This window comes from Oncorhynchus gorbuscha, linkage group LG01, assembly GCF_021184085.1.
Source record: "Oncorhynchus gorbuscha isolate QuinsamMale2020 ecotype Even-year linkage group LG01, OgorEven_v1.0, whole genome shotgun sequence".
NCBI lineage: Eukaryota > Metazoa > Chordata > Actinopteri > Salmoniformes > Salmonidae > Oncorhynchus > Oncorhynchus gorbuscha.
In genome coordinates this window covers 13,360,425-13,378,749 of record NC_060173.1, presented here as the reverse complement: position 1 = coordinate 13,378,749, position 18,325 = coordinate 13,360,425, and the positions used below count along the sequence as shown (strand labels likewise).

At 45.9% G+C, this 18,325-nt stretch overlaps 1 protein-coding gene across 1 annotated transcript; it reads left to right on the top strand.

Moving 5' to 3' along the window:
* Nucleotides 1-12,910: 12,910 nt before the first annotated feature.
* LOC123997493 (carbohydrate sulfotransferase 1-like) lies at nucleotides 12,911-17,469 on the top strand. The gene is made up of 2 exons (XM_046301833.1): nucleotides 12,911-13,385; nucleotides 14,603-17,469. Exon 2 carries the CDS (start codon nucleotides 14,636-14,638, stop codon nucleotides 15,926-15,928), a length of 1,293 nt encoding a protein of 430 aa, XP_046157789.1. The 5' UTR covers nucleotides 12,911-13,385; nucleotides 14,603-14,635; the 3' UTR covers nucleotides 15,929-17,469.
* Nucleotides 17,470-18,325: the final 856 nt, after the last annotated feature.

Here is an 18,325-nt window from a genome sequence, read left to right as displayed (position 1 = left end):
CATATTACAGTCAGGCCACATGTTACAGTCAGGCCCCATGTTACAGTCAGGCCACATGTTACAGTCAGGCCCCATGTTACAGTCAGGCCCCATGTTACAGTCAGGCCACATGTTACAGTCAGGCCCCATGTTACAGTCAGGCCCCATGTTACAATCAGGCCCCATGTTACAGTCAGGCCCCATGTTACAGTCAGGCCCCATGTTACAGTCAGGCCCCATGTTATAGTCAGGCCTCATGTTACAGCAGGCCCCATATTACAGTCAGGCCCCATGTTACAGTAGACCTCATATTACAGTCAGGCCCCATGTTACAAACATTTTTTACGTATGTATGGTCCCATCAATCGAAAACCCAGTATCTTGTCTACAGAGGACAGAAATATCCTTGTATATCCAGTTCAGGTGATTAGAGCCAAGAGTATAGCCTGGGTACCAGGACGTTTGTGCTAACATTTCACTCCTTGCTACTCCTTGTCATGCCAAATAATGTTTGGCTTTACAAGGAGTGGAATATTAGCACAAACAGACTGGCTACTAAGAGTAGAACTTTACTACTTCGGAAAACTTTTAAAAGGAATATTTTCCCTCCTGGAGAAACTGAAAATCTTATTGGACAATTTTTTTTCAAACCTTCTGCTTATAATTTGTTTTTTTCACGTTTACATTTTGGTAATTTAAAAAACGTTGTTATCCAGAGCAATTTACAGCAGGCCTCATGTTACAGCAGGCCTCATGTTACAGTAGGACTCATGTTACATTCAGGCCCCATGTTACAGTCAGGCCTCATGTTACAGCAGGCCTCATGTTACAGCAGGCCTCATGTTGCAGTAGGCCTCATGTTGCAGTAGGCCTCATGTTACAGTAGGCCTCATGTTACAGTAGGCCTCATGTTACAGCAGGCCTTATGTTACAGTAGGCCCCATGTTACAGTCAGGCCCCATGTTACAGTCAGGTCTCATGTTACAGCAGGCCTCATGTTACAGCAGGCCTCATGGTACAGCAGGCTCCATGTTACAGTAGACAACAGGCCCCATGTTACAGCAGGCCCCATGTTACAGTAAGCCTCATGTAACAGTAGACCTCATATTACAGTCAGGCCTCGTGTTACAGCAGGCCCCATATTACAGTCAGGCCTCATGTAACAGTAGACCTCATATTACAGTCAGGCCTCGTGTTACAGCAGGCCCCATGTTACAGTCAGGCCCCATGTTACACTCAGGCCCCATGTTACAGTCAGGCCACATGTTACAGTAGTCCTCATGTTACAGTAGGCCTCATGTTACAGTAGGCCTCATGTTACAGTAGTCCTCGTGTTACAGTAGGCCTCATGTTACAGTCGTCCTTGTGTTACAGTAGACCTCATGTTACAGTAGGCCTCATGTTACAGCAGGCCTCATGTTACAGTAGGCCTCATGTTACAGTAGACCTCCTGTTACAGTAGTCCTCGTGTTACAGTAGACCTCATGTTACAGTAGTCCTCGTGTTACAGTAGACCTCATGTTACAGTAGTCTTCATGTTACAGTAGTCTTCATGTTACAGTAGGCCTCATGTTACAGTAGGCCTCGTATTATAGTCAGGCCACATGTTACAGTAGTCCTCATGTTACAGTAGTCCTCATGTTACAGTAGGCCTCATGTTACAGTAGTCCTCGTATTACAGTAGACTTCATGTTACAGTAGTCTTCATGTTACAGTAGTCTTCATGTTATAGTAGGCCTCATGTTACAGTAGGCCTCGTATTACAGTCAGGCCACATGTTACAGTAGGCCTCGTGTTACAGTAGTCCTCATGTTACAGTAGGCCCCATGTTGCAGTAGACCTCATGTTACAGCAGGCCTCATGTTACAGTCGGCCTCATATTACAGTCAGGCCTCATGTTACAGTAGGCCACATGTTACAGTCAGTCCTCATGTTACAGTAGGCCTCATGTTGCTGTAGGCCTCATGTTACAGTAGGCCTCATGTTGCAGGAGGCCTCGTATTACAGTCAGGCCTCAAGTTACAGTAGGCCTCATGTTGCAGTAGGCCTCATGTTGCAGTAGGCCTCATGTTGCAGTAGGCCTCGTATTACAGTCAGGCCACATGTTACAGTAGGCGACATGTTACAGTAGGCCTCATGTTACAGTAGACCTCATGTTACAGTGGGCCTCATGTCGCAGTAGGCCTTGTGCGGTGCACATATTATGGTGATACATGCACCAAAAACCTCTCTAATTCCGCACAACATCATGGATGCCATAAAGATGAAGGTCTATTATGTTCACATATTGAGGTGATAACAGTGATATAATGTTACAAAATGCCCCCTTTCAATTAGAGAAAGCACAACAGCAGTGAACGATGAAGGTATTTAGCTCTCACGAGAAAGAGATTTCAGTAGCATAGATCACTGTTAGTGGCCATAAAAATCCCTTCCTCTCACATTACTAGGCCTGGTCATGTTTGGGTTTAAATATTATTTTCCTCTGTAATTTACGGTGAGGATAGAGTGGCTCAGTGGTTAATTAGCAACAAGAATGGATCTTTGTTTTAATTCCACCGAGATGTTTAATTAAACCTCTCCACAAAGTGCAAATGTCAATGTAATCTCCTTTCAACTAATGATTTTTCTTTTATTCCCTCATACACAACTTAAGGTGTTGCTGCTTGTGTATCAAGCAATCATCATCATCATCCAACCCTCAAATAAAACGTGAGAAATCATTAAATCCTTACCTACTGGAGTACCAGTACCAGATCAATGTGGAGCTATATACAGGGAGTACCAGATCAATGTGGGGCTATATACAGGGAGTACCAGATCAATGTGGAGCTATATACAGGGAGTACCAGATCAATGTGGAGCTATATACAGGCAGTACCAGTACCAGATCAATGTGGAGCTATATACAGGCAGTACCAGATCAATGTGGAGCTATATACAGACAGTGCTAGTACCAGATCAATGTGGAGCTATATACAGGCAGTACTAGTACCAGATCAATGTGGAGCTATATACAGGCAGTACTAGTACCCTGATCCACCTCTACGCAGACGACACCATTCTATATACTTTTGGCCCGTCATTGGACACTGTGCTATCTAACCTCCAAACGAGCTTCAATGCCATACAGCACTCCTTCCGTAGCCTCCAACTGCTCTTAAACGCGAGTAAAACAAATGCATGCTTTTCAACTGATCGCTGCCTGCACCCGCATGCCCGACTAGCATCACCACCCTGGATGGTTCCGACCTTGAATATGTGGACAGCTATAAGTACCTAGGTGTCTGGCTAGACTGCAAACTCTCCTTCCAGACTCACATCAAACATCTCCAAACGAAAATCAAATCAAGTCGGCTTTCTATTCCGCAACAAAGCCTCCTTCACTCATGCCGCCAAGCTTACCCTTGTAAAACTGACTATCCTACCGATCCTCGACTTCGGCGATGTCATCTACAAAATGGCTTCCAACACTCTACTCAGCAAACTGGATGCAGTCTATCACAGTGCCATCCGTTTTGTCACTAAAGCACCTTATACCACCCACCACTGTGACTTGTATGCTCTAGTCGGCTGGCCCTCACTACATATTCGTCGCCAGGCCCACTGGCTCCAGGTCATCTACAAGTCCATGCTAGGTAAAGCTCCGCCTTATCTCAGTTCACTGGTCACGATGGCAACACCCATCCGTAGCACGCGCTCCAGCAGGTGTATCTCACTGATCATCCCTAAAGCCAACACCTCATTTGGCAGCCTTTCGTTCCAGTACTCTGCTGCCTGTGACTGGAACGAACTGCAAAAATCGCTGAAGTTGGAGACTTATCTCCCTCACCAACTTCAAACATCAGCTATCCGAGCAGCTAACCGATCGCTGCAGCTGTACATAGTCTATTGGTAAATAGCCCACCCATTTTCACCTACCTCATCCCCATACTGTTTTTATACTGTTTTTTATTTATTTACTTTTCTGCTCTTTTGCACACCAATATCTCTACCTGTACATGACCATCTGATCATTTATCACTCCAGTGTTAATCTGCAAAATTGTATTATTCGCCTACCTCCTCATGCCTTTTGCACACATTGTATATAGACTGCCCATTTTTTTTTTCCTACTGTGTTATTGACTTGTTAATTGTTTACTCCATGTGTAACTCTGTGTTGTCTGTTCACACTGCTATGCTTTATTTTGGCCAGGTCGCAGTTGCAAATGAGAACTTGTTCTCAACCAGCCTACCTGGTTAAATAAAGGTGAAATAAAAAAATAAAAAAATGTGGAGCTATATACAGGCAGTACTAGTACCAGATCAATGTATACTGGTACACAGTATTTGAGGAACTGTATATATGTACAGGAAGGCAGGGTAAAGTGACTAGGCATCAGGATAGACAATAAAGAACAGAGTAGCAGCAGCATATGATTAGTGTGAAAGTGTGTGTGTATGCGTGCGTATGCGTGCGTGTGGTGTGTGCGTGTGTGTGTGTATTTGTGTGTTTGTGCGTATGTAGGGCAGCCCCTGAATTGTCTCTTGTCAACACCTTATGCAAAAGGTTTTATTGTCTTCTCAGGACTTCAGCATTCACTGTGTTGATTTTGCCAACCCCCAGTGTTACACCTCTGGGTAAAATCAAATCACATTTTATTTGTTACAAGCGCCGAATACAACAGGTGATGATCTTACTGTGAACTGCTTATTTAAGAGCCCTTAACCAACAATGCATTTCAAGAAATAGAGTTATATTTATTTACTAAATAGAGTAACGTAAAAAATCAAATGAAAAGTAACACAATAAAATAACAATAACGAGGCTATATAGCAGAGGTTCTGTTGTCTTGATAGGTCTGTAGGTATGACATCTGATTGCAGGTTAACTTTACAGTAATTGTATAGGTCAACAACTCAGATGTTGTAAAGCGGTCCCAGATTCATTGTCTCTTTCTTGTTTGATGCCATTCCCTTAACTAGTTCGAGCCATTATTATGAGCCTTCCTCACAGCTCAACTATAGTCTCTTGCATATTTCCACTAGATGTTGGGACATTGCTGAGGGGACTTGCTTCCATTCAGCCAAGAGCACTAATGAGGTTGGGCACTGATGTTGGGCGATAATGCCTGGCTCACAGTCGGCGTTCCAATGAATTCCAAAGGTGTTCGATGGGGTTGAGGTCAGGGCTCTGTACAAGCCAGTCAGGTTCCTCTACACCGATCTCAACAAACCATTTCTGTATGGACCTTGCTTTGTGCACGGGGCATTGTCATGCTGAAACAGGAACGGGCCTTTCTCAAACTGCTGCCACAAAGTTGGAAGCAGAGAATCATCTAGAATGTCATCTAGAATGTCATTGTATGCTGTAGGGTTAAGATTTCCCGTTACTGGAACTAAGGGGCTTAGCCCGAATAATGAAAAACAGCCCCAGACCATTATTCCTCCTCCACCAAACGTTACAGTTGCCACTATGCATTGGGGCATGTAGCGTTCTCTTGGCATTCGCCAAAACCAGGATCAATCCTGCTTAGCTTCAGAGGCAAGCCAGGAGTGGGATGCAGGCTGGTATGCTGCTGGCTAATCCACAATGCATAGGAAAATGTAGGCTAACCTCTCAAAACTATTTAGACTGTTTTGATCCAACAGCCTACTACATAGTACCACTTTCAGTAAAACTCTGAGCTGTTCCTTGAAACTAAAAACTGGTGCCATAAAAGCCCATTCCCTTCCTGCTAATAGAGGTGGCCTCTGTCAACAGCTTCTCTGAATAATGGAAAACACAGGTTGCGTCGTAAATGACACACTATTTCCTATATAGTGCACTACATTAGACCAGAACCCTATGGAACCCTATATAGTGCACTACTTTTGACCAGAGCCCCCTGGTCAAAGGGAGTGCACTATGTATTTAATAGGATTCCATTTGGGATGCATCCCCAGACTGCCGTGGCCTGTGCTTGTCTTAATTAGAGTTGAACCTGACAGCAGACTGTTTTCCAAGAACTTCACTTGTCTCTCCTCTCGACTAACTCATTCCAATTATTCCAAATCGAGTCATCTGTCTCGACTGGAGGGATGGAGGGACCCGGAAACAGCCATAGGGAAGTTTGGGCAAATGCCAGATGGGCTGCTCCATCTTTAGCCCTGTGGTCCCATCTAAATTGATATGTGTTGTGTACAGAATGACCATCATTTGGCTATTAATAATTTAAAAAATGGGCCAATGTGTTAGAATGCCTGGACTAATTTTTGGTCCCAGTCTGCCCCTGGAAGCATCCGCAGACAGCTGGGGGAACAACCTTGGCCAACTGTGTGGCATGTTCTTGGCTCCTGTTCCATTCAAATGATCAGCCGCACCCGCACCCGCACCCGCACATCCACACCTGCACACACACACACATCCACATCCACACCTGCACACACACACACACATCCACATCCACACCCACACACGCATACACACATCCACACCCGCACGCATACACACATCCACACCCGCACACACACACACACATCCACACCCACCCGCTCGCACACACACATCCACACCCGCACACACACCCGCACGCACACACACACCCGCTCGCACGCACCCACACCCGTACGCACACACACCCACCCGCATGTGCCCACCCACCTACACGCATACGCGCACAAGGTGAGCTATTCATGTCTCACTTATTCAAATTTCACTCTCACAATGTCTGTGGGGTGTGGAGGTGTAAACCATTTGAAAAGTTAATTATCACAGCAATTCACAGTAATTCCCGGCAATTCACAGCAATTCACAGCAATTTTCAGCAATTCACAGCAATTCTCAGCAATTCCCAGCAATTCTCAGTAATTCCCTGTAATTCCCCAGGGAGATTGTCTTGATCCTATTCCAACTGTATCCTCTCTAGATGGTGTGACTTATTGACTATGCAGACACAGATGTTGATGTTTTCCCCGCATGTTATTGTAGCTAGAACTTGTGTTTACATTCAATTATGAAACAGCTAGACGGTATGTGCAGCAATGCTTACTGCCTAGGCTTACGTTTAATGATTCAGTCTTTCACAGGGCAGCAGGTAGCCTAGCGGTTAAGAGCATTGCGTGGTTAACCAAATGGTTGCTGGTTCAAATCCCTGAGTTGACAAGATGAAAAATATTTTCAAGTGCCCTTGAGCAAGGCCCTTAACTCTAATTGCTCCTGTAAGTCGCTCTAGATAACACTGTCTACAAAAAATGTGAATTGGCACGCTTGTGTAGATGTGAAATGTTTATACTCAGTGTCATACCTTGGGCTATCAGTAAGCCTCCCTCTCAACCTGGCTGGATTGAAAAACGGATCTTTAGTCTTGGGCTGCTTCCCAAAGTGCACCCTATGGGCCATGGTCAAATGTAGTGCACTATATAGGGAATAGGGTGCCATGACATGGTGTTTTTGTCTATCTCTGCTTAATAATTTGTAGTCTTTGCATATAGCTGAGCCAAGGCACTTCTCAGGTTCCTAGGCTTAGCCAGTCAATTTCAGAAATAGTCAGTTGTGGAGTCGCTCTGCATTACTGAAGACAAAGAGGGATTTAGCATAGAGGAGACTGGACAGTCCTGTATGTGTGTCTCCTCGACACATATGGAGAGCTTATTACTAATGCTCACCAGGGTGGATTAGAGCACAGGCCCATCTCCACTCAACCACACACTCACCCCGCAGACATTTTCCAATGCTTGAGCACACATGCTGATTGAAACCGAAGTTGCGTTGATCACACAAAGATGAAACTGATTTAGCTAAAGCCAACCATAATCTCACTTTTGGCAGTATAGGAGTTAGGATGAAATTGCTTTGGAGGGGGCGAGTGAGAGAAAATCCTATTTCAAATACAGAAGTCTGGGTTCAAGCAAATTGAGGAAGAGAGAAAAAACAGAAGCGTTGAGACTGGGGGATGAGAGGAGAGGGGATGAGAGGAGAGGGGATGAGAGGAGAGAGGGGATGAGAGGAGAGGGGATGAGAGGAGAGGGGATGAGAGGAGAGGGGATGAGAGGAGAGGGGATGAGAGGAAAGGGGATGAGAGGAGAGGGGATGAGAGGAAAGGGGATGAGAGGAGAGAGGGATGAGAGGAAAGGGGATGAGAGGAGAGAGGATGAGAGGAAAGGGGATGAGAGGAGAGGGGATGAGAGAGGATGAGAGGGATGAGAGGAAAGGGGGATGAGAGAGAGGGGATGAGAGGATGAGAGAGATGAGAGGGATGAGAGGAAAGGGGATGAGAGGAGAGGGGAGAGAAAGGGGATGAGAGGAGAGAGGGATGAGAGGAAAGGGGATGAGAGGAGAGGGGATGAGAGGAGAGGGGATGAGAGGAGAGAGAGAGAGGAGAGGGGATGAGAGGAGAGGGGATGAGGGGATGAGAGGAGAGGGATGAGAGGAAAGGGGATGAGAGGAGAGGGGATGAGAGGAGAGGGGATGAGATGAGAGAGAGGGATGAGAGGAGAGAGAGAGAGAGAGGAGAGGGGATGAGAGGAGAGAGGAGAGAGGATGAGAGGAGAGAGGAGGGAGGAGAGAGGAGAGGGGATGAGAGGAGGAGAGAGAGGGGGATGAGAGCTGAGAGGGGGATGAGAGGAGAGGGATGAGAGGAGGAGAGGGGATGAGAGGAGAGGGGATGAGAGGGATGAGAGGGGAGAGAGAGAGAGGAGAGGGGATGAGAGGGGATGAGAGGAGAGGGGGGATGAGAGGAAAGGGGAGAGAGGAGGGGATGAGAGGAGAGGGGATGAGAGATGAGAGGAAAGGGGATGAGAAGAGGGGATGAGAGGAGAGGGGGGGGATGAAGGGGATGAGAGGAGAGGGGATGAGAGGAAAGGGGATGAGAGGAGAGGGGATGAGAGGAGAGGGATGAGAGAGGAGGATGAGAGGAAAGGGGATGAGAGGAAGGGGAGAGAGGATGAGAGGAGAGAGGATGAGAGGAAAGGGGATGAGAGGAGAGGGGATGAGAGGAGAGGGGATGAGAGAGAGGGGATGAGAAAGGGGGAGAGGGGAGACAGGGGATGAGAGGAGAGAGGATGATGGGGAGAGGAGGGGATGAGAGGAGGGGATGAGAGGAAAGGGGATGAGAGGAGAGGGATGAGAGGAAAGGGGATGAGAGGAGAGGGGAGGGGAGAGGAGAGGGGATGAGAGGAGAGGGGATGAGAGGGGATGAGAGGAAGAGGGATGAGAGAGGGGATGAGGGGGGATGAGAGGAGAAGGGGATGAGAGGAGAGGGGATGAGGAGAGAGGGATGAGAGGAGAGGGGATGAGAGGAGGGGATGAGAGGGATGAGAGGGAGGGGATGAGAGGATGATGAGAGGATGAGAGGAAAGGGGATGAGAGGAAAGGGGATGAGGGGATGAGAGGAGAGGGGATGAGAGGAAAGGGGATGAGAGGAAAGGATGATGAGAGAGAGAGAGATGAGAGGAAAGGGGATGAGAGGAGAGGGGATGAGAGGAGGGGATGAGAGGAGAGGGGATGAGAGGAAAGGGGATGAGAGGAGAGGGGGAGGGGATGAGAGAGAGAGGATGAGAGGGGATGAGAGGAGAGGGGATGAGGAGAGGGGATGAGAGGAGGACTGAGAGGGGGAGGAGGGGATGAGAGGAGAGGAGAAAGGGAGGGATGAGGGAGGGATGAGAGGAGGGGATGAGAGAGAGATGAGAGGAGAGGGGAGAGGAGAGGGGATGAGAGGAGAGGGGATGAGAGGAGAGGGGATGAGAGGAGAGGGGGAGAGGAGAGAGAGAGGATGAGAGGAAAGGGGAGAGGAGAGGGGATGAGAGGAAAGGGGATGAGAGGAGAGGGGATGAGAGGAGAGGGGATGAGAGAGAGATGAGAGGAAGGGGATGAGAGGAGAGGATGAGAGGAAAGGGGGATGAGAGGAGAGGGGATGAGGGGATGAGAGGAGAGGGGATGAGAGGATGAGAGGGGATGAGAGAGAGGAGAGGGGATGAGAGGAAAGGGGATGAGAGGAGAGAGGGAGGGATGAGAGGAGAGGGATGAGAGGAAAGGGGAGAGAGGAGGGATGAGAGGAGAGGGGATGAGAGAGAGGGAGGATGAGAGAGGATGAGGGGATGAGAGAGGAGAGGGAGAGAGGAAGGGGGGATGAGAGAGGGGATGAGAGGATGAGAGGGAGGGGAGAAGGGGAGAGGGAGAGAGGATGAGAGAGGGGATGAGAGGAGAGGGGATGAGGGAGAGGGATGAGAGGAGGGGATGAGAGGAGAAGGGGATGAGAGAGGATGAGGGGATGAGAGGATGAGGGGATGAGAGATGGAGGGGATGAGAGGAGAGGGGATGAGAGGAGAGGGGATGAGAGGAGGGGATGGAGGAGGGGATGAGAGGAGGGGATGAGAGGGATGAGAGGAGAGGGGATGAGAGGAGAGGGGATGAGAGGAGAGGGGATGAGAGGGGATGAGAGGAAAGGGGATGAGAGAGGGGGAGGAGAGGGGAGAGGAGAGGGGAGGAGAGGGGATGAGAGAGGGGAGAGGAGAGGGATGAGAGGAGAGAGGATGAGAGGAGAGGGGATGAGAGGAGAGGGGGATGAGGGATGAGAGGAGGGGGGAGGAGAGGGGATGGAGGAGATGAGAGGGGATGAGAGGAGGAGAGGGGATGAGAGGAGAGGGGATGAGAGGAGGAGGGGATGAGAGGAGGGATGAGAGGAGAGAGGGATGAGAGGATGAGGGGAGGAGAGGGATGAGAGGAAAGGGGATGAGAGAGAGGGGAGAGAGGAGGGAGGATGAGAGGAGGGGATGAGGAGAGAGGATGATGAGGAGGGGAGAGAGGGGATGAGAGGAAAGGGGATGAGAGAGAGGGGAGAGGGGATGAGAGGAGAGGGGACTGAGAGGAGAGGGGATGAGAGGGGGAGAGACTGAGAGGAGGGGGGGATGAGAGGAGAGGGGATGAGAGGAGAGAGGATGAGAGGGAGGGGATGGGAGGAGAGGGGGAGAGGAGAGGGGATGAGAGGAGAGGGATGAGAGAGAGGGGATGGGAGGAGGGGAAGAGGAGAGGGGATGAGAGGAGAGAGGAGAGTGGATGAGAGGAGAGAGGAGATGAGAGGAGAGGAGAGGATGAGAGAGAGGGGATGAGAGGAGAGGGGATGAGAGGAGAGAGGAAAGGGGGAGAGAGAGGAGAGGAGAGGGGATGAGAGGAGAGGATGAGAGGAGAGAGGAACAGGTAGAGAGGGAGAGGAGAGAGGAAAGGGGGAGGAGAGAGGTACAGGTAGAGGAGAGGTAGGTAGAGAGGTAGAGAGAGAGAGGTACAGGTAGAAAGTTACAGGTAGAGAGGTACGAGAGAGGTACAGGTAGAGAGGTACAGGTAGAGAGGTACAGGTACAGGTAGAGAGGTACGTGTAGAGAGGTACAGGTAGAGAGGTACAGGTAGAGAGGTACATGTAGAGAGGTACAGGTAGAGAGGTACAGGTAGAGAGGTACGTGTAGAGAGGTACAGGTAGAGAGGTACAGGTAGAGAGGTACAGGTAGAGAGGTACATGTAGAGAGGTGCGTGTAGAGAGGTACAAGTAGGGAGGTACAGTTAGAGAGGTACAGGTAGAGAGGCCATGAGAGACCATGGGTGAAGATATTTTCTTTTTGTTTTCAGACTTGGTGCTAAAAGGTCCAAATAATAATAAGATACTAGAATAGGTACACTTTCTTCAGCTTATTAGTTGCTATGAGTTTTGAGCTTGAGCTATGAGTTTTGAATTTGAGCCATGAGTTTTGATTTTGAGCTATGCATTTTTATTTTGAGCTATGCGTTTTGAGTTTGAGCTTTGAGTTTTGAGCTATGAGTTTGAACTGTGAGTTTTATGAGCTATGAGTTTTGACCTATGAGCTTTGAGCTATGCGTTTTGAGTTTTGAGCTATGAGTGTTGAGTTTGAACTATAAGTTTTATGAGCTATGAGCATACACATGTATTAGCTATACAGTAGGCACTATTACATTATTTTTCTGTTCTCTATGACAACTGGCTTTGTGCTCTGAACTGTCTGTCTGTTCTGGCTCGCAGCCATTCATCTGCATCCTAAATGGCAGTAGTGCACTATTTAAGGAATAGGGAGCCATTTAGGACACATTGAGCTCTGAGATCAGATCTAACCTCAACTGTTGGGACAAATTTTGACATCTCTCGTTTTTTTAAATGTAGCCAGACTGATGGAGTGGTGCTGATAATATCTCTTCTCATTCAGGCTGCATTAGCTCAATGATGTTGCCAGCCAGACCATGCTCATCTAATCCAATACTTACATAGGCATAATAAGTTTCAGTTTTGCTTCGTTGTTTGTTATTGAGAGAGAGCGAGGAAGAGAAAGAAGAGTGACAGTGTGTAAGAGAGAAAAAAAAGAAAAGAGAGAGAGAGAGAGAGAGAGAGAGAGAGAGAGAGAGAGAGAGAGAGAGAGAGAGAGAGAGAGAGAGAGAGAGAGAGAGAGAGAGAGAGAGCGAGACAGGAAAGAAAAAAGGCAGAGATTACAGAAGATCTTGTATTTATACCTTGTGGTATTCACTCAGTTGTCACTAAAGCACGAACATTCTTTGCAGAGCAAATATCATTCAGATGTTCATTTTTTTTGTACAGAAGGGCAGCCCGAAGAACAGAATATGAATATGGTGATTTAGACGGAAAATGAATTCTTCTTCTGGCCCTTTAGTCTTACTATATAGGATAGTAATTTAATTTATTTCACTCTCTCTCTCATTAGACCTTACCAATGCCTTGCATAAAATACCTGTCTTCATAGAGATTGTAACTCTCAGTATTTTACAAATGTATTAGAAAAGTTTCAAATAGCCTAGCATTTATAGAAAATACTCCAAATATTTTTAAAGAAAATACAAATACTTAAATAGGCATGTATTTGAACCCAGTTCTGCCCACTTAATCCATGTGACTGTAAGCATCTCAGACTGCAACATGTGCTTGTCAGGGGCTGTGGGTGGGAGGGTTGATAGAAGGATGTAGAGGTTTAGGGTGGTCCAGAACGCGCGGGCACTTATTGGCACACCTCACACACAGCCAAACCACCAACCTATAGCCTAAACTACAACATGCGCATTAGTCAAGGCAATCTGGAATAGCCTACACGTCGGTGTGGTGGCGGCGGGTTTTGCGAAGGCTGCGGCATCATTCTCTAATCTGTTCTACCCTGTGTCTTGGAGTTTCATGTTCTTCTGCCTTGCAACTTTGACTTATTTTATCACGATCTCATCCTTGTAAAACACGGACTGATTCTGATTATTCTACATGTGGGAGCAGTTACTGTCGTTTTGCTATTCAGACGCATGAGGGAAGAAGACGGGACAGCTGCCGTTCGATAATGTTTAGTCCAAAAATATCAGATTTTTGTGACGACAGGTTTTGAACCGTTACATTGCTTTTCTATTGTTTTTCACGGACACCTTTTATTTACTCACTATGAATTTATGTGGTAAGAAAGTAGTTTATTGGATTATTTGGGGTTTATGCATTTTATTTATGCTTAAAATGTGTTTTGTGTGTATTAAGAAGAATAACATGGCCGTTATTTGGTCATTTCAAATATGAAAAGTGTTATTGAGGCTATGCCTAGACGTCTAGCCCATTTGTGTAGACTAATCATCTTCGAATGAAAGCGTATTCTGTTGCACTGCGGTAAATCACAATCTCATCGCGCTGTCTGTCGTCAATTGTTCGTTGTCACATCTATCCGTTGCCAGATGTAGCGTTGCCAGAGAAATTACAAGACGCTTTTCTACAGGTGCTGCCAGCCTTTTGTCACGATGAATGACTGAAGGAAATTCAGACAGGTTTTTGCATTAGTCTGATTTCAATCACTGAATTCCTTAGTTTTTATTCAAAGGGAAAATAAAATACCACCAAACATTTACAAAGTAGCATAAAATGTTCATTTTAGACACATTTGAGGTGTATTTTATATTCTCATCAGAAGAAAGCCACCAATATTGACGAACAACTGCTAGTTACGTTTATTTGTGTTTTAAATCACAATTTTTTAAAACTTGAAAGCCATTTTTCTTATCTGTGGAGTATAGATAACATTAGTCGAATAGAGAATACCATACAGTGTAAGTATATAGATATACAATATAGGCTCAAAAGTATCCTTGACATAAACAATTGATAGTATTTTAATCAATTATGTTTTATTGATTGTATTACTGCCACTGGAGATCTGAACATGGTGAAGCTATTTTATATAAATGGTATCTACATAAATATATCCATTATCGACATTAGAATCTACATTATGGAATCTTAGGTCCTAGGAATCCTATAGTCTTTGATGTAGTATGTAATTGCTTTCTGTAATGTGGGGTTGCCTACAGCTCATAATACAGAAATGCTATGGACCAGAAAAACCAATAACAACTAAACATCCAAACTGGGTCTGGTTTATTATATTTGACAGTATTATATGAGGGTAAGGCCTTTAGTACAGTTCAATAAAACAACAATAATAAAACAAATTGTAAGATCAACAAAGTAACTATCTCGGAAGAAAAAGTTTGGGATTCAAAACACTAACTTTTTAGTTTCATAGTGAGACTGCTGTATAAACTGTTTTGATGCTGCTTTCTGTTGGTGTTTGGGATTCTATACAGCATGAGTGTATCCCAATTATTTTGATTTGTTTTGCTCCACCAGGATCTGAACAGACTGTATCATCTATCTAAATGAATGAATTCAGCCATGCAATGTTCCTGGAAGGCTGTGATTCTGCTAGCCTTAGTGTCCATAGCGATCCAGTACACAGCCATCAGGACGTTCACAGCCAAGCCATTCCAGATGTGTCCAGTGACAATCTCCAACCCTCTGAACTGTGGCATGCTGGGGCAGGATGTGGTGGACTTGTCTTTTGACAAGCGGATCTGTGACGACTTTCTTTACTTCTCCTCCAATGTCTCCAGGAAGACCCATGTTCTCATCCTGGCCACGACCCGCAGCGGCAGCTCCTTCGTGGGTCAGCTGTTCAACCAGCACCAGGATGTGTTTTATCTGTTTGAGCCGCTCTACCACGTCCAGACCACCCTGCTGCCCCGCCTGTCCCGCAGCAGGACGGCAGGCGACACCAGGGTGATGCTGGGGGCTAGCAGGGACCTGCTCCGGAGCCTCTACGACTGTGACCTTTACTTCCTGGAGAGCTACATCAAACCCCAGCCGGCCAATCACAGTACAGACAAGCTGTTCCGGAGGGGAGCCAGTAAGGCTCTGTGCTCCCTGCCTGTCTGCGACGCCTTCAGTCCTGGAGAGTTGAACATTGATGAAGGAGAGTGCGTCAAGAGGTGTGGGGTTCTCAACATGACGCTGGCGTCGGACGCTTGCCGGGAGCGGCGCCATGTGGCCATCAAGACCGTACGGATACCTGAGGTGAGTGACCTCAGGGCTCTGGTGGAGGACCCTAGGCTCAACCTCAAGGTGATCCAGCTGGTTAGGGACCCCCGAGGGATCCTGGCCTCGCGTATTGAGACCTTCAGGGACACCTACCGCCTCTGGAGGATCTGGAGGGCCACTGGGAGGAGGCCCTACAACCTGGACCTCACCCAGCTTACCATGGTCTGTGAGGACTTCCTGGGATCTGTAACCACTGGGCTCAGCAAGCCCCCCTGGCTCAAAGGGAGGTATATGCTGGTCAGGTATGAGGACCTGGCCAGGAACCCTCTCCAGAAGACCAAGAAGATCTATGATTACCTGGGTCTGGTCATGGACAAGAACGTAGGAGACTGGATCCAGAACAACACTAGGGGAAGCAATGATCTGTCAGCCAAGCATAAATACGGCACTGTTCGGGACTCAGCGGCCAACGCAGAAAGCTGGAGGCTCAAATTGTCTTATGACATGGTTGATTACACACAGACTGTGTGTCAGCAAGTTCTACAGGAGCTGGGTTATAAGACTGTCAGTTCGCCCGAGGAGCTGAAAAATCTGTCTCTCACTCTCATCGAGGACAAAACTTTTGTACCTTTTTTGTAGAAAAGCAAGGGCCAATCACAACGCACAAATATTTTTGTTATATTTACATTGTTGCCTTCATTTCCTCTCAGATTTGCACTAAACCTCAGAAACCTTGATGACTCCTGTGGTAAGATTTAAGACATTCAGAACAGCACAAGAAAAATAATTTGGGAATGCTGTTTTAGAGATTTCAGTATCAATGTTTTATCGATATTGAAGGGACACTAATGTCAGGTTAATTGACATGAACAACCTACAGTGAAGCACCATCCTACTTAAGATCCCTGAATGCTGACAGTTGCATTGACAAAAGTGAATGTTAATATTTGTACATCAAGAAAACTGGACCTATTGTACAATATTGTTAGGGAATGTACCTGATCATACCTTAACTGATAAATGCTGAGGTGTAGGCCCATGATAAAACCATGCAAGATACATTTGAATGTTGTAGTCAATTTAAATGGTGTTGTTTAAATGTTACCGAGGGTAACAATTGAGTGGTGGCGCTTTAATCGTGTTGAAATAGCTTAAGTGAGGGTTGTCAAATCCAACCTCACCAAAGGGTAATGAGTGCCGGACAACAGTGATTTTACAGAGGCTTCATCCCAAATGGCACCCCATTCCCTATCTAGTGCACTACTTTTTTATCAGGGCCCATAGGGTTTTGGTCAAAAGTAGTACACTGTGTAGGGAATAGGGTGCCATTGCAGACGCAAGCATAGTTTACCCTGATCATCCAAGTGTCAGCGAGGTGTTGGAAATGTTTAGTTCGACTTCCCGGCCAACTACTGACGATGTGGAGCAGGCAGGCAATCGGAGACAGCTGCAGTGGCTGATTAGTCTTATACAGGTAAGCTAGCTCTGGTCTTCACAACATTATCAGGGTAGTGGAGTTTTCAATCTCTGGAAGGAATAGAATTGAACTGAATAGAATACAGTATTTTATGTTCCATTTGTCAACAGAAACTGACCATTATGCTGTCACAATAAGTGAGGAAGGCCTTTGTTATTATCTATCTATTTATTTATTTATTTAGAGTTATTACTTTACAAACATGTACTAAAATAACTTACATGAAACATTGACAGGCTGGGAAATGGCCTTAACCAATCCCCTTGGACTCCTCTGAAACATTGACAGGCTGGGAAATGGCCTTAACCAATCCCCTTGGACTCCTCTGAAACATTGACAGGCTGGGAAATGGCCTTAACCAATCCCCTTGGACTCCTCTGAAATATTGAGGAGGTGATGTTCATAAAGTTGAGTTCTTTACTCCTCAAAGACACTGTTTTAAAACATATTTTCCTTTTTATTTTCCCTAAACCCTACTGTCCCTCCCCTTATTGGAGTAAATTAATGGACAACAACACTTAGCCTTCTACTTCTCGCTTATACATCCTATATACATCTTACAGACCCAGTATATTACAATAGTTATCTATTGTTTGTTTTTTTGTCCCATCCTTCAGCTACCCTCAACCCCTCCCATCTATCTCTGAAGACCATCCAGTTTTGATTTCTTTTTGCCAACTGTGCTGTTTCACAAAAGTTCTGAACCTATATACACTAACTTCCAAAAGTTTGGGGTCACTTAGAAATGTCCTTGTTTTTGAAAGAAAATTATATTTTCTTGTCCATTAAAATAACATCATATTGATCAGAATTACAGTGTAGACATGGTTAATGTTGTAAATGACTATTGTAGCTGGAAACGGCTGATTTTTAAAGGAATATCTACATAGGCGAACAGAGGCCCACTATCAGCACCATCCCTCCTGTGTTCCAATGGCACGTTGTGTTAGCTAATCCAAGTTTATCATTTCAAAAGACTAATTGATCATTAGAAAACCCTTTTGCAATTATGTTCGCACAGCTGAAAACTGTTGTGCTGATTGATTAAAGAAGCAATAAAACTGTCCATCTTAAGACTAGTTGAGTATCTGGAGCATCAGCATTTGTGCCTTGAAGGCCAGCATCCTGGAGTTGCCTCTTCACTGTTGACGTTCAGACTGGTGTTTTGCGAGTACTATTTAATAAAGCTGCCAGTTGAGGACTTGTGAGGTGTCTGTTTCTCAAACTAGACACTCTAATGTACTTGTCCTCTTGCTCAGTTGTGGACCGGGGCCTCTCACTGCTCCTTCTATTCAAAAACAGGGAGTGATGGTTGGAGTGATGGTTGGAGTGATGGTTGTTGATAATGGGCCTCTGTACGCCTATGTAGATATTCCATTCAAAATCAGCCATTTCCAGCTAACATAGCCATTTACAACATTAACAATGTCTACACTGTATGTCTGATCAATTCGATGTTATTGATATGGACAAAAAAATGTGCTTTTCTTTCAAAAACAAGGACATTTCTAAGTGACCCCAAACTTTTGAACGGTAGCGTACATTTTACGGACACAGTA

Bases quoted from the DNA above. Each gene is read 5' to 3' on its own strand.
- LOC123997493 (XM_046301833.1), top strand. From the start codon at position 14,636: ATGAATTCAGCCATGCAATGTTCCTGGAAGGCTGTGATTCTGCTAGCC.